At 44.7% G+C, this 25,968-nt stretch overlaps 3 protein-coding genes across 3 annotated transcripts; all 3 read left to right on the forward strand.

Moving 5' to 3' along the window:
- The first annotated feature begins 211 nt into the window (after positions 1 to 211).
- LOC142537588 (uncharacterized) lies at positions 212 to 3,646 on the forward strand. Its single transcript, XM_075643092.1, has 4 exons — positions 212 to 462; positions 667 to 834; positions 934 to 2,566; positions 2,678 to 3,646. Exons 1-4 carry the CDS (start codon positions 212 to 214, stop codon positions 3,644 to 3,646), a joined length of 3,021 nt encoding a protein of 1,006 aa, XP_075499207.1.
- A 10,397-nt stretch (positions 3,647 to 14,043) lies between these two features.
- LOC142537589 (uncharacterized) lies at positions 14,044 to 14,963 on the forward strand. The gene is made up of 3 exons (XM_075643093.1): positions 14,044 to 14,626; positions 14,707 to 14,837; positions 14,913 to 14,963. The coding sequence occupies exons 1-3, from the start codon at positions 14,044 to 14,046 to the stop codon at positions 14,961 to 14,963; spliced, it is 765 nt and encodes a 254-aa protein (XP_075499208.1).
- An 8,815-nt stretch (positions 14,964 to 23,778) lies between these two features.
- Positions 23,779 to 25,968, forward strand: LOC142537590 (uncharacterized). Its single transcript, XM_075643094.1, has 4 exons — positions 23,779 to 24,029; positions 24,369 to 24,682; positions 24,777 to 25,363; positions 25,450 to 25,968. Exons 1-4 carry the CDS (start codon positions 23,779 to 23,781, stop codon positions 25,966 to 25,968), a joined length of 1,671 nt encoding a protein of 556 aa, XP_075499209.1.

Consider the following 25,968-nt stretch of genomic DNA (forward strand, 5'->3'; position numbering starts at 1 on the left):
ACCATCTCGCGCTGAGGCGGGACAGGAACAACCGCATCTTGAGACGAGACAAGAACAACCTCGTCAAGAGGCCAGAACTGAGGAGCCCATCCACGAGACGAGGGTCGAGCAAACCCGTCCCAATGAGAATGTGGGAAACTTGACCCTGGAACAGCTGGGCCAATTTATCACCCGAACAGTGGATGAGGCCATGAAGAAGAATCAAGAGTCTATGTTTGTAGAGGAACAAGCCGCCCATCAGGAGCGGGAGGAAAATGTTGAGGTCCATCATAGCAGGGTTGAAGAGACGCAACCCCTCCAGAGTGGGGAGATTAGTGAGATGGGAGAGATGTGGAAAGAGATAAGGAGGTTGAGGGAGCAGGTGGGAAGCAGGGCGCCGGTACCCAAGAGAGGAAGCCCTTTTTCACTAGCCATCTTGGAGGAAGGGCTTCCTCCGAATTTCCGACAATCAAACGTTGGAGAGTATGACGGACATACAGACCCTGAGGAACACTTGGGGAGATTTGAGAATGCGGCTCTGTTGCACCAATATTCGGACGGAGTCAGGTGCAGGGTGTTTCTGGGCACGTTGGTGAGGTCAGCCCAGCAATGGTTTAATACCATGCAGCCCAACTCCATACAATCGTTAGAGGATTTCTCTGCAGCCTTCTTGCACCGATTTGCCAGCAGCAAGAGGCATCAAAAGAACTATTTGAGTTTGTTTGTGATGAAACAGCAAGAGGCTGAAACGTTGCGGGAGTTTGTCCAGCGCTTCAACACTGCAGCGCTAGAAATACCATCGGCTACCCCTGACATCATGATAAGTGCCTTTACACAAGGACTAAGGGGAGGAGAGTTTTTTAAGTCGTTGGTCAAGAAGCCTCCGTCGAGCTATGATGATTTGTTGGCTCGAGCTGAGAAATATGTAAACTTGGAGGATGCTCAACGATACAGGAGGATGGAAAACCGGTCCGGAGGAAGTAGGGTGGAGGGAGCCGAGAGAGGTGGAAAGAAGAGGGGTGCAGGGGAAAGAGATGAGGACAGAACCAAAGGTAGAAGACAATTCTCATCACATGTTCCTCTGAATAGGAGTCGGGATAAGGTGATGGAGGTGAGGGAGTCGGGGGAGAGGGGGGAGAAGTCACAGAGGGTTGAGAGCAGTGCTCGACCTCCGCCACGGGGTAGACAAGAAGGGTCCTCGTCCGGGAGTGAGCTGAGATCTCTCCCGTCTTCTAGGCGGGGTCGAGGCCCTCCATGGATACATCCGAGGATCGAAGAGCCGAGGAGAGAGGGTCGAGGTCAGGATGTCCCTCGCGAGCCCGCTGAACCGAGGAGGAGAACGAATGAGGATAATCACCCGACGAGAGGAATAATTCATATGATCTCGGGGGGTGCTACTGATGGGGATTCCGGGCGAGCGCGGAAGGCGCATGGGAGGAGGTTGGAGAATTTTGAAATATCGAGGAGTGCGAACTTACCCCATGATCCTATCATCAGTTTTGGGCCAGAGGATCTACGATGCATTGTGGCTCCTCATAACGATGCCTTGGTGGTGACGACTACCGTTGCCAATTACGATGTGGCACGAATCTTTATTGATAATGGAAGCTCTGTTAATATCCTGTTCAAGAGTACTCTGGATCAGATGAAGGTGGAAGGATTTGAGTTTGAGCCAATCTCCGCTCCTCTATATGGGTTCGCAGGACATTGCATCCCGCCGCTGGGTCAAATTGTCCTTCCTTTATCTTTGGGGCATGAGCCTCGGCGGGTGACCAAGATGACGAAATTTACTGTGGTGGACACCCCATCCGCTTACAATGGAATTCTGGGGCGACCAGCCCTAAAGGATTTCAGAGCTGTAGCGTCCACGTATCATCAGAAGTTGAAGTTTCCCGTGGGGAGGGAGGTTGGAGTCTTATGTGGGGACCAGAAAGTCGCTCGTCGGTGTTATGAGGGGATATTAAAAGAAGAGGGGAAGAGGGCACGTGTGGAGGTCAATATGATTAGAAAGGGGCGAAGCGGGTTGCCCGTGGTAAGGAGAGAGGTTCATGAGGTGATGGATGAGAAGCCGGAGATCGTGACATTGGGGCCTGACAAGAAAACTCTAAGAATAGCCCCTGACCTTGACCCAGAGGTAAGGGAAAAACTTATTACTTGTTTACAAGCTAATCTCAACAGGTTCTCTTGGTCAGCCCAAGAGCTCACAGGGACGAGTCCAGATGTAGCAGAACATCGGTTAAACATCTTGCCGAATTCTCGTCCCGTGAAACAGAAGAAAAGACACTTCGGGCCTGAGAAAGATATAGTTATAAAAAAGGAGGTGGGAGAGTTGCTCAGTGCTGGGCAAATTCGAGAGGTACAATTTCCTACTTGGCTCTCGAATGTCGTTCTTGTTCCGAAAAGTTCGGGAAAATGGAGGATGTGTGTGGACTTCAGAGATCTCAACAAGGCATGTCCTAAAGATTGTTATCCCTTGCCGCGGATAGATCAGTTGGTGGACTCCACAGCCGGACACCAGTATTTGTGCATGCTGGACGCTTATCAGGGGTACCATCAAATCCCCTTGGCCGTGGAGGATCAAGATAAAGTAAGTTTCATCACCTCTGAAGGAACTTTCTGTTACGTGGTCATGCCCTTCGGACTAAAAAATGCCGGAGCCACGTATTAGCGGTTGATGGATAAAGTCTTTTCTAAGCAGGTGGGAAGGAATGTGGAAGTGTATGTGGATGACATCATGGTAAAGTCTAAGGATTCAGCCCTGCTCATACCTGACTTAGTGGAGACCTTTTCCACCCTCAGGTCCTATGGGCTGAAGTTGAACCCTCAGAAGTGTATATTTGGGGTGAAGAGTGGGAAGTTTCTGGGTTATATGGTGACGGAGAGGGGAATTGAGGCTAACCCTGAGAAAATTCAAGCTATCCAAAATATGGTCTCTCCTCAGGGGCCCAAAGATGTTCAGCAGTTGGCAGGGAGGATTGCTGCGCTGGCACGTTTTATCTCGAGATCCGTCCATAGAAGTTTACCTTTTTTCCGGACCCTGCGAAAGGCGAAAAAATTTGAGTGGGGGCCGGATTGCGAGAAGGCTTGCACAGAACTGAAGGAGTACCTTGCCGAGCTTCCTGTTCTAGCCAAACCGACAGCAGGGGAGCCTTTGTGGGTATATTTATCTGCCACTGAAGGGGCCGTGAGTTCGGTCCTTGTCAAGCTTGATGGATCAGTTCAACAGTCGGTGTACTATGTTTCGCATGCACTCAAGGGGGCAGAGATCCGATACTCGGGGTTGGAAAAGTTGGCTTTGGCGTTGGTAATGACAGCCAGACGCTTGAGGCCTTACTTCTTATCTCATCCGATTGTGGTGCTCACTAACAGTCCATTAGGCAGAATTCTCACTCATTCTGATATGTCCGGCCGCCTGGTTAAGTGGACTACGGAGTTGGGAGAATATGACATCCAGTATGAGCCGAGAACAGCTATTAAAGCACAAGCGTTAGCCGATTTTCTGGCTGAGACTGTACATAAGGAGAATGAGGACCCTTGGAAGGTGTATGTGGATGGTTCCTCGTCGAAGGACGGAAGTGGGGTGGGAGTAGTACTGATTTCACCAGCTGGGGAAGAAGTGAAGTTGGCTGTAAGGTTGGACTTTCGAGCATCCAATAATGAGGCATAGTATGAGGCTGTGTTGGCAGGACTTCGAGCAGCCATAAATGTGGGAGCTACCCGGGTACTTATTTTTTCTGACTCACAGTTGGTAGCGCAACAGATGAAGGGGATGTATGATGTGAAAGATGAGAAGCTTATTGAGTATGCTCGAGAAGTGAACAGAATCAGAGAGAAATTCACAGAGATTACATTTGAACAGATTCCCAGGAAAGAAAATGAAAAGGCAGACGCTCTAGCCAAAATGGCTGGAACGATGGGAAGTTGGAAGAATAGAGATGTGGTATTTCAAATCGAACTCACACCTCACACGATTTCACCTGCAGTTGAGCAAGAAGAAGATGATTGGAGGACTGACATAATTGATTACCTGAAAGAGGGAAAGCTTCCTGATAACCCTCTCGAAGCTCGTAAGTTGAAGATAAAATGTTCACGCTATGTAATGGTTGGGGACGTGTTGTTTAGAACGTCTTTTGCAGGGCCACTTCTTCGGTGCTTAAGTTACAAAGAGGCTGATTATGTGCTCCGAGAAGTTCACGAGGGGTGTTGTGGAAATCATTTAGGGGCTTATGCATTAGCAAGAAAAGTACTGCTTGCCGGTTATTCTTGGCCCTCAGTGCTGCATGATGCTCAAGAGTTGGTAATGTCTTTTGATAGTTGTCAACGTCATGCGCGGTTGAATCACCAGCCGGCCGCGATGATGAAGGCTGTCACGGCCGCCTGTCCCTTTGACCAGTGGGGAATGCATATCGTGGGACCTTTTCCTATAGCTCCTGCTCAGAAAAAATTCCTACTGGTAGCAGTTGATTATTTTTCAAAGTGGGTGGAAGCAGAGCCTTTGGCCAGAATCACTGAGAACGACGTCCTGAAATTCTTGTGGAAGAGTATAGTATGCAGGCACGGGGTACCTAGGAGGCATCCGATAATGGGAGACAGTTCCAAGGGGCCAAAATCGAAGCTTGGTGTAAAGAGATGATGATCCAACAAGTCTTTACCTCTGTAGCTTACCCGCAGAGTAATGGCCAGGCGGAGGTGACTAATCGGACGCTGGTACAGGGTCTAAAAGTTCGACTGGGCAAAGCCAAAGGCAATTGGGTGGATGAGCTACCAAGTGTCTTATGGGCATACCGAACCACTCCGAGAGAGGGAACCAAAGAAACTCCTTTCAGTTTGGTCTACGGTAATGAAGCAGTGCTCCCGGCTGAGATCGGGTTGGAATCGGCAAGGGTGATGTTTTATGACGAGGACAATGGTGCGAGACGCGCTACTGACCTTGATCTTTTGGAAGGAAAAAGGGAGGCTGCCAGCATTCAATTGGAAGCTTATAAGAACCGCATTGCACAGTCTTATAATCGAAGAGTCGTGCAGAGGAACTTTCAGGTGGGTGACTTGGTTCTGAGGAAGGTACAAGAAGAGCAGAGAGGAAAACTGGACCCAAAGTGGGAGGGTCCCTTCAAAGTGATCGAGAGGCTGAGCTCTGGAGCCTATTACTTAGAGAATGCGCAAGGCAAAGCTTTGAAGAGGCCTTGGAATGCTTATCACCTTAGGAAGTATTATTCTTGATTCTGTCGTCGATGTATTTTACTTTCTAAACTTTCTTATGTAATCCATTGGAATTCAATAAAATCAAGTTCTTCTTTTCAGTTCATGAATGGTGGTGTATTATGAAAGTGAGAAAAATTAAATTTTCCTGCTAAGGCATCGCCTAGCAGAGGAGCAGAGTTGGGGTGGAGAAAAATTAAATTTCCTTACTATGGCATCGTCTAGTAGAGGAGCAGAGTGCAGGGGAGAAATTAAATTTTCCTGCTAAGGCCCGGCTTAGCAGAGGAGTTAGAGGGTGGGGGAAGTGAATTTTTATTTTCCTGCTAAGGCCCGACCTAGCAGATGAGTTAGAGTGTGGAGGTGTTGAATTTTTATTTTCCTGCTAAGGCCCGGCTTAGCAGAGGAGTTAGAGGGTGGGGGAGGTGAATTTTTATTTTCCTGCTAAGGCCCGACCTAGCAGAGGAGTTAGAGTGTGGAGGTGTTGAATTTTTATTTTCCTGCTAAGGCCCGACCTAGCAGAGGAGTTAGAGGGTGGGAGAGGTGAATTTTTATTTTCCTGCTAAGGCCCGACCTAGCAGAGGAGTTAGAGGGTGATGATGTTGATTTCTATTTTCCTGCTAAGGTGTCACCTAGCAGAGGAGTTAGAGGGTGGATATGGTGAATTTCTATTTTCCTGCTAAGGTATGACCTGGCAGAGGAGCTAGAGGGTGATGGTGTTGATTTCTATTTTCCTGCTAAGGTGTCACCTAGCAGAGGAGTTAGAGGGTGGAGATGGTGAATTTCTATTTTCCTGCTAAGGTATGACCTGGCAGAGGAGCTAGAGGGTGATGGTGTTGATTTCTATTTTCCTGCTAAGGTGTCACCTAGTAGAGGAGTTAGAGGGTGGAGATGGTGAATTTCTATTTTCCTGCTAAGGTATGACCTGGCAGAGGACTTAGAGGGTGATGGTGTTGATTTCTATTTTCCTGCTAAGGTGTCACCTAGCAGAGGAGTTAGAGGGTGGAGATGGTGAATTTCTATTTTCCTGCTAAGGTATGACCTAGCAGAGGAGCTAGAGGGTGATGGTGTTGATTTCTATTTTCCTGCTAAGGTGTCACCTAGCAGAGGAGTTAGAGGGTGGAGATGGTGAATTTCTATTTTCCTGCTAAGGTATGACCTGGCAGAGAAGTTAGAGGGTGATGGTGTTGATTTCTATTTTCCTGCTAAGGTGTCACCCAGCAGAGGAGTTAGAGGATGATGGTGTTGATTTCTATTTTCCTGCTAAAGGCATCGCCTAGTAGAGGAGTAGAGGGTGATGGTATTAATTTCTATTTTCCTACTAAGGCATCGTCTAGTAGAGGAGTTAGAGGGGGAAGGTGGTTGATTTTTATTTTCCTGCTAAGGTGTCACCTAGCAGAGGAGTTAGATGGTGGAGATGGTGAATTTCTATTTTCCTGTCACCGAGCAGAGGAGTTAGCAGGGGAAGGTGGTTGATTTTTATTGTCCTGCTAAGGTATGATCTAGCAGAGGAGTTAGAGGGTGATGATTTTATTTGCCCTAACAGGTTAATAGTATCAGAGACAAACTCGTAAGAAGCAGTAAATTCAAATGCAAAATACTCAAGGTTGCATAAATAAAACGAGTTCGTACATGTCAAAAGTGCGCAAAAGGAAAGAACCAAATGTAAACGTCCCAAAAGTCGTATAATCCTATGGAAAATAAAACAATGCAGAAAATAACATAAATAAAGGTGCTCAATCTAGGAATCGGGGGGAAGACTAGATATGAAGCCCTCGAAGTCGATAAAGTCAGTAGGGGCGCCTGGCGGAGGATAGCTCTGAGCATTGAAAAGGCCGACTGCACCCTCGAAACCCACCCCCAGGTGGTGAAAAGCTTTCGGGCCACAGATCTCGACAAATTCTTCGGATTTGAGAAATTCCTCTTTGAAGGAGGAGGCTTCTGCAACATGTCGTGCCTTGGCGTCTTTAAGCTCAGCCTGTGAGTTCTTTAATTCTTTCTTCAGCTTCTTGATCTCTTTAGCTTGATCCTCTATCAGCCGCTGAGACTCCTGCTTCTGTTTTGAGAGCTCGCCGCACTGGATATGGGACTCCGACAATTGAGCTTGGGACTCCGACAATTGAGCTTGGGACTCCGAAAGCTCCTTGGCATGCGACACTTTCATCTCATCAATAGTAGCCTGGAGCTGTTCGCGGAGAGCCTGAACCTCGCGTAATTCTTGACAAGAGTCAGATCGAGCGGCGTGAGCACGCTCAGCCAACTCCTCGACGTACATCATGCCCTGCATAAGTAGACAAGGGTGAAAAGACGATAAGAAGATCAAATGTATATTAAACATCAATCTAAAGGTTATAAGGAGAAGTATACCTCGGTGACACTGCTGCACGTCCGGCGGAGGAGGTCTGACCACCTCAGTGAACCCATGAACGCTGCATCGGCGTCGGAAGGAAGCTGATAAATTATCTTCTGAGCTAGAGGAGTAGGACCCCGCCCCACGATGGCCGAATCCGAAGTGTATAGAGGATGCACCGCCGATGCGAGGGGAGGCCCCTCATCGGGCTCGGACCCCTCTGGAGAAGAGACCGATACGACAGAAATCTCAGAAATCTTGCGCTTGCCATGCTGAGAGGCTGACGGGCTAAGATCAGTGGATGCATTTTGCTTACCAGACGGAGGAGGGGAGTTGGCGCGAGGAGGTGGCGAGGAGGCTCGCTCTGAGGCGGAGGAGGAGGAGCCTGCCTTCTTCTTCTTCGCAGCAGTAGGGGAGCTAGGGGAGCTAGCAGGCTTCTTCGCGATAGTAGAACAGGAACCTGTTTTCTTTTTCTCAGCAGCAGAACAATCTCCCTTTGGGCCCATCTTGACTGCCGGGGTAATGGATTTCTGGGAAGCTGATGAAGAACCCCCGGCCTTTGTCTTGGAAAGTTCACGGAGAAATAGGGTGTTCATGACTCTAGTACCTGCAAGCAGAGACAAGGAACCAAATGAGAATGTTATCAAGTAACATAATAAATAAAAGAAAAACAAGAAGTATGGACAGATGAGAATATCTACCAGCATTCTCCTTCAGCTTAATTTTAACGGGACTTAACCCGGCATGACATAGGAGATCCTCAGATAGAAGTTTGGGAATGTTAAAGCATCGATCTCCTAGTACACTCATTATCTGTAGGTACTCCTCATCTTTTTTATAACTCTTGGAAAGTTTGGGTTTAGTGAAGACAGGATACCAATCGGTAAAGCAAGTCAATTCTTTGGGTGGCTGTACAAAGAAGAAGTATTTTTTCCAGTCCTTCACATGATTGGGGGCCCCATCGAACAGTTTGTGGCTAGACCGGGAGGTTACATAGAAAGGTCCATCTTTTGACCTGGACAAAACTAAGAAGTAGGAAAAAGTGGTGCAATTCAAAGGGAGGCCTAAAGCTCTAAATAACACAGCGAAACAGCTTATCAAACGGAAAGCATTGGGCGTGAGTAAACCTAAATGCACCTGGTAGTACTTGCTTAATTCTTGAAAGAAATCGCATAAAGGGAAACGAAGACCTGCATCAAAGTGATGCTGAAAGAAGGTATAATAGCCCTTAGGGGCTAGATAGGGCCGGTCCTCTGGGCTAGGAATGATAATCTGGTGGGAGGAAGGAATGTGCCATAAAGTTCTAAGTTTTGGCTCGCTACCGGAAGGGATGTGGGATGACAAATGACCATACCACAAGTTGTCTGCGTTAGATATGTTCATCTGTTGGGTCACGTGACGAACTTCCTTACCCGGACGACTATGAGTGGTGACTTCCTCCTCAGGAGGATCAATGGTAAAATCAGGATCGGCTAGGGAAATCTTACTCTGGCTAGACTCGCTGGACCTGCTAGACCTGCTGGACTCGCTAGACTCGCTAAACCCCTCAGAACCACCCAAAGAACTAGACTCGGAATCGGAATCGGAAGAAGACATAAGTGCTAAGGATAATCAAACAGGAAAAGGAGAGAACTGACCCGGATGAGGCAGGGGAAAATAATCAAAGCAATAGAATCGCAAGAATGACCGAGCAAGGTGCGTTACGGCGCGTGAGGGCTGGCGTGCAAGGGCGAGGGGCGAGCTGGTGCTCGGGTGATGGGCGAGCGTGTGATGCTCGGGCGCGCGGCAGGCAGACGCTCGGCTAGAGAGGGCGAAAGCGGCAGGCGAGGGTCGAGCGGGTGCTCGGGTGCTGGGCGAGCGTGGGACGCTCGGCGCTCGAGCGAGCGTGGCACGACGGGGCGAGCTCGTGGCACGGCGGGGCGAGCTCGTGGCACGGCGGGGCGAGCTCGTGGCAGGGGCGAGTGTGGCACGGCGGGGCGAGCTCGTGACAGGGGCGAGCGTGGCACGGTGGGGCGAGCTCGTGAGAGGGGCGAGCGTGGCACGATGGGGCGAGCTTGTGGCAGGGTCGAGCGTGCGGCCAGGCGAGCTCGTGGCAGGGTATGTGCACGAAGGGGGCGAGGCGCTCGGGCGAGCGTGACAGGAGCGAGCGAGACGCTCGGGCAGCAGGGGCGAGCGTGCGGCTTGGCGAGCTCGTGGCAGGGGCGAGCGTGCGGCCGCGCGAGCTCGTGGCAGGGTATGTGCACGGAAGGGGCGAGGCGCTCGGGCGAGCGTGACAGGAGCGAGCGAGACGCTCGGGCAGCAGGGCGAGCGTGATGCGCGAGGGGGCGAGCACTTCGGCAGGGCACTCAGGCGAGGGATGCGCGCAAGAGCAGATGCACGCCGGGTGAGCGCCTCGGCAGGGCGAGCGTGTAGCTGGCTTGGGCGGGGCGCTCAAGCGCTGGGCGAGGCGAAAGGTGAGTTGCGCCCGGCGAGGCGAGCGTAGGCAGGGCGCTCGACGAGGGGCGAGCTTGGAAGGAGGCGAACTCGGGGCTGGGCGCTGGCTAGGCGAGCGTGGCGCTCGGACGCTCGGGCGGACGGGGTAGAGGCAAGGTGGCGAGGCGAGGCGTTGGCTAGGCAGGGAGTTGGGCGGTGGCTCGAGCGTGAGCTGTCGAAGAGGGTGGGCGCGCGCTGGAGTGATGGGCGTCTGGCCGAGTGTGGTGATGGGTTGCGTGAGCAGGGCGTGAGCGTGATTGAAAAATTATGTAGGGGTGAAGCGAGAATGAAGTGGGGAAGGAGCCTATATTTATAGGGGAGCACAAATCTTATCAAGATTGCGATTTGATTTGATATCTTTTCCTTTCAGAGCAGGACCATGATTAGATTTGCTTCCAAATCTTTGGAGACTGGAGGACGGCAGAAAAAAAAAAAAAAATCTTTTGGGGGCGTTGCCCCCACACCCCCACGACCTGACCAGGCAGGTCGATTCCCGCGACCTGACCGGGCAGGTCGATCCCCGTAATTTTTGCAGCGGTGAACATCGTTCGTTAACGGCAAACGAAATTAATTTTTTCTGGTACGATACATCCTCATCGCCGATGAACCAAGGACAACACCATTAATCGAACTTTGAACCTACGATTCAGTTTGACTCGGGAGGGGGAGACTGGTGATACCCCATGGATGAGCCCATCAAGATCTGGCCCAAACCCCCGGCCCATATCTAAGGCCCACAGGTAACCCACAGGTGAAGGGCCCATAACAAGCCCTGGTATTCTCCTATAAATACCAGGTTTGAGCGTACGATATTTCATTCACTATATTGTTTTCAGCAGCGCCCTTAGCTGCTCCCCCCATATATCCTCAGTCTCTGACTTGAGCGTCGGAGGGGCTACGTCAGGATACTCTCCTGGCCCCCTCCTAACGGTCTTATTTGTGATTTCAGGCCCAGGGTAATTTTGAAGCCCGTGTCTGGATTAGTGACGCTTGCGTGGATCGGACCCTAAATTTCCCGTGAATATCAATAGTCATGAAACTTTGTGACACCGTGTCACAGCTAGCATCCTCGCTTCTCCCTGATAATCAGTGGCCTGAGATTTTGCCTTTCATGTTTCAATGTGTAACCAGTGAATCCGCCAAACTTCAAGAATCTGCTTTTTTGATGTTCTCTCAATTGGCTCAGTTTATTGGAGAAACATTGCTTCCGTATATTACTGATTTGCATATCGTTTTCTTGAATGTATTGAACAATTCTCCAAATGCTGATGTTAAAATCGCCGCATTGAGTGCCGTGATTAATTTTATTCAGTGCTTGTCCAGTTCGAATGACCGGGATAGGTTCCAGGATCTGTTGCCTTCTATGATGAGGACATTGACAGAGGCACTGAATTCTGGGCAGGAGGCCACAGCCCAAGAGGCTTTGGAGTTGTTGATAGAATTGGCTGGAACAGAGCCTAGGTTTCTGCGCAAGCAGATTGTTGATGTAGTGGGTTCCATGCTACAGATTGCGGAAGCGGAGAGTTTGGAAGAAGGCACAAGGCATTTAGCAATTGAATTTGTTATTACTCTGGCGGAGGAGCGAGAAAGAGCTCCTGGGATGATGCGCAAGTTACCGCAGTTCATTAGTAGGCTTTTTTGCATTTTAATGAAGATGCTTTTGGATGTTGAAGATGATCCTGCATGGCATAGCGCAGAAACTAAGGATGAAGATGCAGGGGAGACCAGTAATTATAGTGTTGGGCAGGAGTGTTTGGATAGGCTTGCATCATGGTTCGCCGGAACGGCCGTGTTGCGACCGGAACGGCCGTGTTGCGACCGGAACGGCTGTTCCGGAACGGGAACGGCCTTTGCTGTTCCAAAGTTCCGGGGTGGGTAGGTTGATGGCTTGTAGCGGCGTTTCGTATACCGAAAACGGCGATATGACGGTGGAAAACGGAGATGTAACGGTGGAACGGAACCGGAACGCAATTCGCGACGGTTTTGTCTTGAACCGTCGCTACTAGGGACGGTTTTATGTATGTAGCGACGGTATTAAAACCGTCGCTAATATCGCTACTATAGAGACGGTTTGAATTAAAAATAAATAAAGGTTCACGGATTCAAGAATCCGTGACCACACAGTGTGGTCACGGATTCATTTAATCCGTGACCCATCCGCTTATAAAGTGCGTCCGTCTCTCCTTCAGAAATTGCTCATTTCCGCAGCATGAGTGAATATTGTTCTTGATTCATTATAATCATTTCTTTTGCGTCCTCTCCGCTAATGAATGCAGCATGAGTAAAGTGCACACTTGATTCATTTGCGTGAATTGTTTCTTGTCGCTTCAATTTTTCCACGGCTATTTTTCAGCTTTAATTTTTACTGGTCCGGAGATATTGTGTAATCCAAATTTCACAGGTATTAATTTTTTTATTGTAATTAAAATAATTCTGTTTTATAATTTTTTTAATAAAAATGTTTAATATTGACAGGTAATAATATTCTTTGTTGATTTTACGAAGGAATCTTAAAAGGTAACGTTATTATTTTTGTTCATAATATTTATTATTGTTCGTTGATTGATTGAACTAAAATTTATTGATTGAATTTTATTTGAGCTAGTTTTTAAACCTAGAGTTGTATTGACAATTTAATTAATTTTACAGAAATACTATATATTTAAAGATTTTAAATAATATTATTTAATATATATTTAAATTCTTTAGTAACGACAATTTAATTAATAATAGTATATTGTTTAATTATGTATTATGAATTACTAATTATTTATAAAATTACTTAATCATCTTTATCACAGGTTTTTTTACGTATTATATTAAAATTCTTTGGTAAATTAAATATTTGTAAATCCTATGAACAATGGCTCCGAAACTCGATATTGGTTGGGAGTTTGGTAAATCCATCGGAGGTGATAGAAAGACAATACAATGCAAACTTTGTGGAAAAATTATAACTGGTGGAATTACAAGATTAAAGCAACATATTGCTCATGTTGCTGGAAATGTTGAGTCATGCACTAAAGCTCCAAAAGAAATATCATTGATGTTCCGGAAACATCTTCAAGATACTAAGAACGAGAGAAATTTAATCAAAAAAAAGAAAGAAATTGCTATTAATGCAATTCAACAGAGCATACATGGACTCGATAATTGCAGTGACAGTGGACATGATGATAAATTCGATAATACCTATGAAGAAACTTTAGAAGATATGGAAAATAGGGCACTGCGAAAAGCAATGAAAGAAAGTCGTAGAAGAAGAGCATTTGAGGAAGATATGCAAAACCGATATGGTTCAGGTAAATAAATATTTTATTTTTATAGTTGATGCATATCCGATATGGTTCAAAATTAATGTATCATTTTAAAAACTTAATTTTAATGGAGTAATATAAAAATTCTGATTAGATTATATTATTTAATTTCAGGACACCAATTGCAAATCCCAATTTAAGAAAACAGATGACTCGTAGCTTTAGCGTACGAGAGGGAGCTCAGTTACCATCGAAAGGGATTGATTCTTACATGTTTTCATCAAAACGAAAGAGTATAAAAAATTGGTTTGCTCCTGAAAAGGTCAAAGATGTTGGGAAGGCTATTTCAAAATGGTTTATATACAATGCAATTCCATTTCATGCAGCAGATAGTGGTCCATACTACCAAGCAATGATTAATACCATCGCAAATGTTGGACCTGGAGTACAAGGTCCTTCGGGACGTCAAATAGGTGGTGTTTTCCTAGAAGAGGAGGTCGAAGATATCACTATATATTTGAATACATTAAAATCCAAATGGCCAAAATATGGATGTACAATAATGTGTGATGGTTGGAGCACACGCAACAAGCATCCTATCATTAATTTTATGATATACTGCGATCGCAACATGATATTTCATAGTTCAGTGGATTGCACAAACAAAAGAAAGACAGCCGATTTTATATTATCTCTTCTGAATAATGTTATTGACGATATTGGAGAAGAAAATGTTGTACATGTGGTTACAGATAGTGAAAGTCAAACAAAGCTGCTGGACAGAAATTGATGATTGAAAGACCTCACATGTTTTGGTCACCTTGTGCTGCACACTGCATTGATCTTATGCTTGAAGATATTGGTAAAATGACAAAGGTAAAGAGGTGCATTGATAAAGCAAAGCAAATAACAAGTTTTATATACAATAGTGAAAAAATCGTGAACTTAATGAAAATCTACACAAATGATCGTGAATTGTTGAGACCTGGAATCACTCGCTTTGCTACTGAATTTATTTCTTTAGAAAGTCTCGTCCGGTATTGTCAAGATTTGAAGAGATTGTACACTTCAGTTGAGTGGCGTGAGTACAACAATACAAGCAAGAGAAGAAAAGATGTCGAAAAAATTACAGCGATCAATTTGGACACAAAATTTTTGAAGTCGGCTCGTGATATATGCACAGCAATGGAACCTCTCGTCAAAGTTTTGAAGTTGGTTGATCAAGACAATAAGCCAACGCTATCGATTATATATGAAGCAATGGATAGAGCTAAATTATCTATAAAAGAAAGTGTGAAAGACTGGCAATTGTACTGGGATGTGATTGATGAGCGTTGGTATAATCAATTACACCAACACCTACATGCTGCAGGTAAAATTAGATTATATTTACAAAAAATAAATCCATTGTTGTGGTTATCGTTATATAATTTTATATTTGTGTGTTTTTAGCATATTTTCTCAATCCAATGCTCCAATATTCTGGAACATGTGTTTACACTGATGAAGTAAGACGAGGATTGAAGACAGTAATCAAAAGACTAGAGTCCGATTTAAATACACAAGCTGCAATGATTAATGAGGTATGATATTTATAAGTTTTGCTTAACATATTTTATATCCAGTATACTATAGTTTTTCTCAAACATGTTTCACAGATTAAATTGTTTACTGAACAAATTGGAGAGTTTGTGATGCGATCATGGTAGCGTTGCAGGGACTTATGATCAATCAAGGAGGGCTCACGGGAAAGGAGCAAAGTGCCGAAAGGTTCGTGATGCATGGGAGTGAGTTCGGAAGCCAAAGGATTATCATCCAAGCATTGTTAGATCAGACCGAGGCTATAAGGACGTGTACACGGACCTGCACACGGGGTCCGTGTCCTATACACTTGAGGAAGAGAAATCCCGAACATACACGGACCCTGATCCGGACCCATACACGGGGTCCGTGTCCTATGATTAGCTGCGAATATTTGCGAAGATTTGGTGCAGATTTTGTTACCTAGTTATCTTTTTGTTCTTTGGATTTGGTATCAATATATAGACGAATTTTATCATTGTAGAAAAAACTTTTTAGTCAATAATTGAGTTTTATATAAAACTTTTCTTTGAGAATTCTCTCAAAAATAAGCTTAAGTTTCGTTATATCTTTTGCGTTGTATCAAATCAAACTTATCAAAAGATTTATCTTTTGTGGCGTTTGTCAATCGAATATCACGAGGGTTGCCAAGGACGGGTTCTTTGGAGGTTCTCTTGAACGAGATTGTTTCTATCGTTGATGAATTGTTGCTAGACCGCGTGATCTAGAGGCGATTATCACACCTATCAATTACTTGTTTCAAAGATCGGGACAAATCAAAGATCTCGTGGGCGGGATCGCATAAGGTGGTATCAGAGCTCAAGGTTTTTGATTCAAGTAAGCGTATCCATTCAATTCTTCGTAGGATTTTCAATACCGATTTTCGTGTAGCGATTTCTACGGATTTGTTGAATTTTAAAAAAAAAATCGCGAATTAATGTTCATTCGCCGGAGTTACTGTTCATCGTTGCCGAAGTTACTGTTCATCGTTGCCGAATTTACTGTTCACGCGTATTGGATTTACTGTTCACGCGTACTGTTCATCTTCCGGAATTACTATTCATCCGCCGAGATACTGTTTATCGTCACCGAAATTACTGTTCATCTGCCGAAAATATTTACGAAACTGTTCATCGCCGGATTTACTGTAGCGTACTGTTCACCCGAAACAAAAAAAAAGGAGAAGAAAAAAAATATATATACTATACTCGGGTGTTTGTTGGAATTTTAGCGCTTATATTTCAGCGTTAAGTTTTTCCTTGTCATTTAGTCGCATTCTAGTCAATTTCCAGGGTTGCTTGTTCTTGTGTGGTCTAAGTGAGTCGAATTTCAAGCGTCACAGGATTGATCTCATAAGTTTGATACGTGGAAGCCACGAGACTTAAGCGCCCCCTTGAGAATTCTCACTCAAGTGAACATATTTGAGTGGAGTGAATTTTCATTGGAGTGATTTGTGAGGTTTTGTGGTGAGGGAAAAAGACGAGTGCGAGTGAATTTTCATTGGAGTGACTAGTGAGAATTTGTGGTGAGGAAACTTTATTCTTTTATTGTTTTATACTAACCTTTTCTTGCAGGTATAATGGTTGACGATCTTCAATTTCAAACAATGTTAAGGGGGTTTGATGGAATATGGGAGAAGGAGCTTAAGCCTTTACATGAAAGGTTGGATAGGCTTGAGGGTAGTGCTAATGAGAAGAGACGAGGTAGTAGATTTGGTGGGGATAGAGCATTGCATTTGGATCGTGATGATAGGAGGTGCAAATCGAGTGGTAGGCAGGGAATTGACTCGTGGAAGGAGTTCTTGACATCCGCACGAAGGTCGAGTGAAGAGAAGAAGGTCAAGACTAGACCGAAGTTGGTTTTGAAGCATGAATATCAAGGTACATTTAAAAACTCAAATTCTTGTACTTGTGATATTATATGTTGTTGGTGTTTAGAAGTTGGGCATGATATCACCCAATGTCCACGTGAGGAGGTGACGGTAGTAAAATCGCCAGTTGAGCTTAAATCTCAAATGGAGGTTGATGTTGCGGTTGGGCTTGAATCTCAAGTGGAGGTTGTGGTTGATAAAGTTGTTGATGACATTATTCCACTAGTTGGTGAGTTGAATGTTGTTGAACCTAAAGTGGAGGTTGAGAGAATTGAGGAGGTTGGTACTCCACTGATTTCTTACTTGAGCATAGAATGTTGTGCTGTGGAGGGTGAATTCTTAGATGGTGAATTTTCTTCTAATGTGTGTGCTACGGAGGAGAAAGAAGAAAGTAGTAATAATTTGATGCACGCATGTTATGATTCATCATGTACCTTTCTTGATCAACCTATTTCAATTGTAATTACTGATGATCAACTGCAATTTAATTGTGAGAGTGAAAGAAAATTTAAATTGGCCGAAAGAATGAGTGATCAAAAGAGTGAGATGACCATAAAAAGAGAAGAAAAAGAAAAAGAGGCCAAAGAAAAAGAAAAAGAAAAAGACAAGAAAAATAATTTTAAGGCCCAAAAGAGTGAAAAGAGTGATTTAATTTTGTATAAATCTCTCCAAGTACCTTTGTACAAAGATGAGATTTATATATCTAGTGATGATATAGCCGGTTCAATCCCGAGCAGTATTAATTCTTCTTTGTAGGACTTGGACGCCCTTGAGATGAGGAGGCAAGTGAGTGTCGAGGATGGATGGGTTCAATGGGTTGATCCACATATCAATCGAGGAGAGGTAAAAATAGTTGTTAATGCAACAACTATGAGGTATGAGCTATTTCCCCCTGTTGATTATGTGAGTTTTAGTTTTCATGGGTTTGATGGAAAATTTGCACTTGTGAGGTATAAGAGATGTGACTTGGATTTAACTTTTATTTCCAGATTTTATGGGTTTGATATTAGTGAGGAACCACATGCTTTAAGTTTAGACATTATTGATTGTGATTCTTCACAAGTTGTCAAAGTAATGGAGTTATGTATTGAGAATATTAGTTGCATGGATAGCGCATGTGACGTGTTTTATGTGTGTGTTCCATATCTAGTTGTTGATAGTGTTGGTAATTGCATGATTGAATGCGGGAATTTTTATGTGCATAGTGAATACAATTTTAAAGAGAATAAATTTTTCATTCAATTTTCGTTGCATAAGTTACTTGCTAATGAGGCATATGGTGATGGCTTTGAGAGGTTGATGGTTGGACATAATAATTATTTCATTCATGATGAATATATGTGTAGAGAGAATAAATTATTTGGTCTATATTCATGTCATGATCAACTTGTTCTTGAGACGCATAACTGTGGTTTGATCGTTGATATATTCATGATTATATGTGTTGGTTGCATATAAAGAGGTATATTAAGTTGTGTAGTGAAGGATGCATTACATATAGGGAAAAGGCGCTTAAGTTCAATTCTTATGTGTGGCATGAAGTAATTCTTAATCCTAGTAAGCAATATACTTACATTTGTATGATACTTGCTTTGGTGTTGACTAGGTCTAAGAAGGGGAAGAACTTGATATTTGTGATACTTAACGGTATTTTATCATTTTATGTCATTTGTTACCTGGTATATGTTGATGTTGATGAGTTGATGGTGAATGCTGCCATGGAGTTAGGGATCAAAACGTTGATGTCGCGTCTGGGCGATGGCACCTACAAACTTGAGCTTAGAGGTAAGCATGTTGATAATATCGTCCTTGTTATTACTAACTTGCTTCGTTTTTGTGCAGGGGGGCAAGATTTGAGGACAAATCCTTTTCAAGGAGGGGAGGATGATGCGATCATGGTAGCGTTGCAGGGACTTATGATCAATCAAGGAGGGCTCACGGGCAAGGAGCAAAGTGCCGAAAGGTTCGTGATGCATGGGAGTGAGTTCGGAAGCCAAAGGATTATCATTCAAGCATTGTTAGAGACGGCCGAGACTACACGGACCCTGATCCGGACCCATACATGGGGTCCGTGTCCTTTGTTTGCTGGAGAATATTTTTGGCCGAGTGTACACGGACCCATACCCGGAGGCCTACACGGGGTCCGTGTCTTATGATTAGCTGCGAATATTTGCGAAGAATTGGTGCAGATTTTGTTACCTAGTTATCTTTTTGTTATCTTTGGATTTGGTATCAATATATAGACGAATTTTATCATTGTAGAAAAACTTTTGAGTCATTATTTGAGTTTATATAAAACTTTTCTTTGAGAATTCTCTCAAAAATAAGCTCAAGTTTCGTTATAACTTTTGCGTTGTATCAAATCAAACTTGTCAAAAGATTTATCTTTTGTGGCGTTTGTCAATCGAACATCACGAGGGTTGCCAAGGACGGGTTCTTTGGAGGTTCTCTTGAACGAGATTGTTTCTAATCGTTGATGAATTGTTGCTAGACCGCGTGATCTAGAGGCGATTGTCACACCTATCAATTACTTGTTTCAAAGATCGGCACAAATCAAAGATCTCGTGGGCGGGATCGCATCAGTTTGGATCTCCACTTGCAAAAATGGCGGTTAAAAAAAGTCTTCCAGGTTTGAATTTCTTTATGTTTTTTCATAGATATTAAAGTTATACAATATATATCATATGTTTCATTTCTCAGCTGAATGGTGGAATGAGTATGGTGAAGAAGCTCCCCACCTAAGAAAACTTGCAATTAAAGTTCTTAGTCAAACATGTTCATCTTCTGGTTGTGAGAGAAATTGGAGCACATGGTCTTTAATACATACTAAGCTTCGCAATCGTTTGGCGATTGAAAAATTGCATAAATTGGTATATGTCCATTACAATATGCGGTTAAGAGTAAGAAATTTGATGCAAAAAAGTGGAGATGATGATTACTATAGTCCTATAGATCTTGATCACATATTCAAAGATGATGATATTTTAAATGAATGGACTAGAGATAATGAACCCTCTGTGTTGCAAGACGATGACTTAGAATGGTTAGATCAAGGTCATGAAATATCAAATGCCCAAGAGAGCAACAAGAACAAAAACAATGAGGGCACCTCAAGATTATCAAAAGGAAAAGGAAACATATTAAATGAAAGTGATGAAACTGACAATGACGATAAAAGTGACGACAATGATGATAGTGGTGATGGGAACAATCGGGAAAGTGGCAAAAAACATGGAGACGCTGATCAAGCATGTCAAGATGATCAATATGATGCTGGCATGTCATGGGCACGGGGGAAAGAGAATTATTATGCAACACAAGACACTGATCATGGGTATCGTCCTGGGATAGAAGAACAACGTCGCTTTTTAGCAAGTTTGACAGGGTTCTCGAGTGCTGAAGATGATGAACATTTTAGTGGATCTTCAGATTCATATATGCGAAGAGAAAATAAAAAATTTGGGCTTGGGGGTCACCATCAATTTCAGTTTGGAGATGATTCGAGAAATTACCATTGGAGCTCTCAAGATTTTGGTCGTGGTGCCATTGGATATAATGAACCAGACTTGGGTATTCTCATGGTTCTAGGAATAATCAATTTGAGAGATTTTCTAATAGTTGCCGAAATAGATATCATAATCCTCAAGCACCAGCAGCCACTGGTATTAGACATGAAGGTCATGGTTCTATATCTTCAAGTGAGGCCAGTAATTCTTTTGGACATCAAGAATTTGGAGACTACCATCGTCGTGACGATACATTATTAAATTCTCCCTCATTACACCATATACATTCAGTTTCAAATCCACTATTCAATGCATATCCACCAGGACAATTTAACACTGGTTTATATCAGCAACCATATGGTGGAGATTAATTTTCTCAACTGAATCCCAAAGAAGAATACACAAATGATTTTGTTCCTCCACGTCATTCCTCATGGTATTAGTCTCGATGATATAACATTTACAGGTACCTTTCTATATAAATGTTTGTTTTCATCAACTTATATTTCATTTCTCATTGTTATTTTATTATCATATGATATGAGTAATTTAATAAGCTTAACATTAATTTCACTAGGAACATTGGAAAGCAAAGCAACTCGGTTGATGTGAGATGGTGAATCTTGAGTCTTCTTCCCGCTGCATCCATCAATGAAAAACTAATAAAGAATAGACCGCAAGTCAACTATTTCTATTGAGAAATTTTCATTACAAAGTGTGAAAAAAACTAAGTAAATTATAAAATTTTTCTATTTTAATTGATGTTAAATAATTTGTAACATCACTTTATATAAGATTTGATGGTTATTATTAGTTCATCACTCTAAATCGATTCAAATTTGTGCGAACTTATATATATCAAATCGAAAATATTTTAATGTTTTAATTAATTAAATACAAATAACTTTTAATAGTATATTTAATTTTTGATATGATTGGAAATATTTTAAATATAATGACGATATAAATTGTGTTCAATAAATTGTTAATAAAATTTTAAAAATATTTAAATTTCTTATTTACATCAAATATTATATTTAAATGATATTTATTTTAATTTTTTTATTTCTAAATATTTTTCAAAAATTTTAAATTTTTATATATTTATAATATTTTTTTTAAATACCCGTTCCGCGACCGTTCCGCGAAATTTCATTGTAACTGGAACGGTAGCATCCGTTCCGATCTCCGCGACCGCGACAGCGAACCATGCTTGCAATCGCACTTGGTGGGAACACTATTGTTCCTGTGGCATTCGAGCAGTTTCAGGCATATCTGACCATGTCGGAGTGGCAAAAGCATCATGCAGGCCTCATTACCCTTGCACAAATTGCATAGGGTTGTTCAAAAGTATTAGTTATTGTAATCATCATTTTCTTTCTATTGCTATAATTTCATACTTTCTAAATCTCAAGAGTTCACAAAAGAGTGAAGTGGTATAAAATCTATAATTTGACGTATTGCCTTGTTGGTTTGAGGAATTCATTAGCTGTTTTGTGTTATATGATTTTTTTATCTTAATATGATGAGGGGTCAAATGCATTGCTAGTTTTCCAAAAATAAAATTTTGGGGCAAAATGTTTTTGGATGTTTCTTTAATTCCATTCTAATATCCATTTGAAATCAAATTGTTGCCTGTGATCGCCAAGCATAACTGTGTGCCTATCCCATTTAAACATTATACAGTATAAATTGCTACTTTTACTGTACATATTCTCATTGACTATCTAGTACTATTATGGTGCATGCGATTCATGTTTGATATCATTTTTGTAAACATTTTGATGTGTTAGATATTGCATAATTTTAAGTGGTCTTGTTAGAAATACTTGAATGTTTTTATTGATGTCTGCCTTAGAAAGTCCCTGTGTCGGTTGACTTAACTCCAATTGTGCTTTTTGATTGTTAGGTGATTGATACTCACGGGAAATTTAGGGTCCGATCCCAACGAGCGTCACTAGTTCAGACGTGGGCTTTAAGATGACCCTGAGCCTGAAATCAAGAAAAAGACCGTTAAGAGGGGGCCAGGAGGGTATCCTGGCGTAGCCCCTCCGACGCTCAAGTCAGAGACTGAGGATATATGGGGGGAGCAGCTAAGGGCGCTGCTGAAAACAATATAGTGAATGAATCTACTGAACACTCAAACCTGATATTTATAGGAGAATACCTGGGCCCTTGGTGGGCTTGTTTTCCACTTGGGCTAGGGATGGGCCAAGGATAATGGGGCCCTTGATGGGCCTGTCTTCCATGGGGTATCACCAGTCTCCCCCTCCCAAGTCGAACTAAATCGTAGGTTCAAAGTTCGATTAGTTGTGTTGTCCTTGGTTTATCGACGATGAGGACGTACCGTACTAGAAAAATTTATTCCGCTTGTCGTTAACGAACTATGTTGTCGCTGCAAAAATTACGGGGATCGACCTGCCCGGTCAGGTCGTGGGGGTGTGGGGGCAATGCCCCCATAATTTTTTCAGAAACCATCATTCGCAATCAAATCGCAATCCTATTCTGGAAAGATATCAAATCAAATCACAATCTCCTCCCAAATGGTAAGATTTGGTCTGAACTCCTCTATAAATAGAGGTCCTCCCATACTTCAATTTCACTTCTCCCCACATAACTTTCTCCTCAATTTCGCTTACCAGCTCTCCCCAGCCCACGCTTCACCTGCGTGTTAACCCTAACACTGCTTCATCATCACCTCGCCGTCATAGTCATACCCTATCCACCGCCTTGCTTGAGCCGCTCGCGCGAGCCCTCGCCTGCCAGCCGCCAGCATCGAAACCTCGCTGCCAACCCACGCCGAGCACGCACGCCCACGCCGAGCACGCACGCCCACGCCGAGTCACAACCACACGCGCGTGCGCCACCTGCCCCAAGCCTCGCGCGTTCGCCCTCGCCTGCCAGAACTCGCCAGCTGCGCGTCCCTTGCCCAGCGTGCACGCTCGCCCCCGAGCTCCCTTCCCAGCACCGCACGCTCGCCGTCGAGCTTCCAGCCACGCTCGCCTCTCCAAGCGCACGCTCGCCCCCGAGCTCCCTGCCGCGCGTCCCCTGACCAGCGCCGCACGCTCGCCCTCGAGCTCCCAGCGCACGCTCGCCCCTCCAGGTGCACTCTCGCCCCCGAGCTCCCTTCCCAGCACCGCATGCTCGCCCTCGAGCTTCCAGCCACGCTCGCCCCTCCAAGTGCACGCTCGCCCCCGAGCTCCCTGCCAGCGCTCGCCCAGCCGCGCCGAGCGCTGCCCACACCGCCTTCGCCCTCTCGCTTAGACACACGGGCTCGCCTCGACACATGGGCTCGCCCCTGCATGCTCGCCCCCGAACGCACTTCGCCACGCCCATACACTCGCCCGGCCTACCGGCCGAGCTCGTCCTCGCCCACAGCAGCTCGCCCACCACGCCACGGCCCAGCTGCACGCTCGCCCGGTGCATCTCTAGCCCCGCACGAGCGTGCCACTCCCCAGCGCGTGCCCCTCACCTGCTCGCTCTTGTGGTCTTATCTCTTGAACATTCTTTTCCTCGTCCCATCCGGGTCAGTTCTCTCCTCTTGCTGTTTGATTATTCTTAGCACTTATGTCTTCTTCCGATTCCGATTCCGAGTCTAGTTCTTCGAGTGGTTCTGAGAGGTTTAGCGAGTCTAGCGAGTCCAGCAAGTCTAGCAGGTCTAGCAGGTCCAGCGAGTCTAGCCAGGGTAGAACTTCCCTAGCTGATCCTGATTTTACCCTTGATCCTCCTGAGGAGGAAGTCACCGTTCATAGTCGTCCGGGTAAGGAAGTTCGTCACGTGACCCAACAAATGAACATATCTGAGGCAGATAACTTATGGTATGGTCATTTGTCATCCCACATTCCTCCTAGTAGTGAGTCGAAAATTAGGACTCTGTGGCACATTCCTTCCTCCCACCAGATCATCATTCCTGGCCCATAGGACCGACCTTATCTAGCCCCTAAGGGCTATTATACCTTTTTTCAGCATCATTTTGATGCCGGCCTTCGTTTCCCCCTGTGTGATTTCTTTCAAGAATTAAGCAAGTACTATCAGGTGCGCTTAGGTTTACTCACGCCTAATGCCTTCCGTTTGATAAGCTGTTTCGCTGTGTTATTCAGAGCTTTAGGCCTCCCTTTGAATTGCACCACTTTTTCCTACTTCTTAGTTTTGTCCAGGTCAAAAGATGGACCTTTCTATGTAACCTCCCGGTCTAGCCACAAACTGTTCGATGGGGCCCCCAGTCATGTGAAGGACTGGAAAAAATACTTCTTCTTTGTACAGCCACCCAAAGAATTGACTTGCTTTACCGATTGGTACCCTGTCTTCACTAAACCCAAACTTTCCAAGAGTTATAAGAAAGATGAGGAGTACCTGCAGATAATGAGTGTACTAGGAGATCGATACTTTAACATTCCCAAACTTCTATCTGAGGATCTCCTATGTCATGCCGGGTTAAGTCCCGCTAAAATCAAGCTGAAGGAGAATGCTGGTAGATATTCTCATCTGTCCATATTTTTTGTTTTTCTTTTATTTATTATGTTACTTGATAACATTCTCATTTGGTTCCTTGTCTCTGCTTGCAGGTACTAGAGTCATGAACGCCCTATTTCTCCGTGAGCTTTCCAAGACAAAGGCCGGGGGTTCTTCATCAGCTTCCCAGAAATCCATTACCCCGGCGGTCACGATGGGCCCAAAGGGAGATTGTTCTGCTGCTGAGAAAAAGAAAACAGGTTCCTGTTCTACTACCGCGAAGAAGCCTGCTAGCTCCCCTAGCTCCCCTACTGCTGCGAAGAAGAAGGCAGGCTCCTCCTCCTCCGCCTCAGAGCGAGCCTCCTCGCCACCTCCTCGCGCCAAGTCCCCTCCTCCGTCTGGTAAGCAAAATGCATCCACTGATCTTAGCCCGTCAGCCCCTCAGCATGGCAAGCGCAAGATTTCTGAGATTTCTGTCTTATCGGTCTCTTCTCCAGAGGGGTCCAAGCCCGATGAGGGGCCTCCCCTTGAATCGGCAGTGCATCCTCTATACACTTCGGATTCGGCCATCGTGGGGCGGGGACCTACTCATCTGGCTCAGAAGATAATGTATCAGCTTCCTTCCGACGCCGATGCAGCGTTCATGAGTTCACTGGGGTGGTCAGACCTCCTCCGCCGGACATGCAGCAGTGTCACCGAGGTATACTTCTCCTTATAACCTTTAGATTTATGTTTAATATACATTTGATCTTTTTTTCGTCTTTTCACCCTTGTCTACTTATGCAGGGCATGATGTACGTCGGGGAGTTGGCTGAGCGCGCTCACGCCGCTCGATCCGACTCTTGTCAAGAATTACGCGAGGGTCAGGCTCTCCGCGAACAGCTCCAGGCTACTATTGATGAGATGAAAGTGTCGCATGCTGAGGAGCTTTCGGAGTCCCAAGCTCAATTGTCGGAGTCCCAGATCCAGTGCGGCGAGCTCTCAAAACAGAAGCAGGAGTCTCAGCGGCTGATAGAGAATCAAGCTAAAGAGATCCAGAAGCTGAAGAAAGAATTAAAGAATTCACAGGCTGAGCTTAAAGACGCCAAGGCACGACATGTTGCAGAAGCCTCCTCCTTCAAAGAGGAATTTCTCAAATCCGAAGAATTTGTCGAGATCTGTGGCCCGAAAGCTTTTCACTACCTGAGGGTGGGTTTCGATGGTGCAGTCGGCCTCTTCAAGGCTCAGGGCTATCCTCCGCCAGGCGCCCCTACTGACTTCATGGACCTCGAGGGCTTCATATCGAGTCTCCCCCCTGATTCTTAG

This window comes from Primulina tabacum, chromosome 2 (assembly GCF_025594145.1).
Source record: "Primulina tabacum isolate GXHZ01 chromosome 2, ASM2559414v2, whole genome shotgun sequence".
Taxonomy (NCBI): domain Eukaryota; kingdom Viridiplantae; phylum Streptophyta; class Magnoliopsida; order Lamiales; family Gesneriaceae; genus Primulina; species Primulina tabacum.

Excerpts from the sequence above, each read along its gene's own strand:
- LOC142537588 (XM_075643092.1), top strand. The coding sequence starts at position 212 with ATGTTTGTAGAGGAACAAGCCGCCCATCAGGAGCGGGAGGAAAATGTT. Across the intron at positions 463-666 it reads CGACAATCAAACGTTGGAGA|CAGCAAGAGGCATCAAAAGA; the intron begins GTATGACGGACA and ends CCGATTTGCCAG. Across the intron at positions 835-933 it reads CAAGGACTAAGGGGAGGAGA|GAGGATGGAAAACCGGTCCG; the intron begins GTTTTTTAAGTC and ends TCAACGATACAG.
- LOC142537589 (XM_075643093.1), top strand. The coding sequence starts at position 14,044 with ATGATTGAAAGACCTCACATGTTTTGGTCACCTTGTGCTGCACACTGC. Across the intron at positions 14,627-14,706 it reads CCAACACCTACATGCTGCAG|CATATTTTCTCAATCCAATG; the intron begins GTAAAATTAGAT and ends GTGTGTTTTTAG. Across the intron at positions 14,838-14,912 it reads AAGCTGCAATGATTAATGAG|ATTAAATTGTTTACTGAACA; the intron begins GTATGATATTTA and ends CATGTTTCACAG.
- LOC142537590 (XM_075643094.1), top strand. The coding sequence starts at position 23,779 with ATGTCTTCTTCCGATTCCGATTCCGAGTCTAGTTCTTCGAGTGGTTCT. Across the intron at positions 24,683-24,776 it reads CAAGCTGAAGGAGAATGCTG|GTACTAGAGTCATGAACGCC; the intron begins GTAGATATTCTC and ends CTCTGCTTGCAG. Across the intron at positions 25,364-25,449 it reads CATGCAGCAGTGTCACCGAG|GGCATGATGTACGTCGGGGA; the intron begins GTATACTTCTCC and ends CTACTTATGCAG.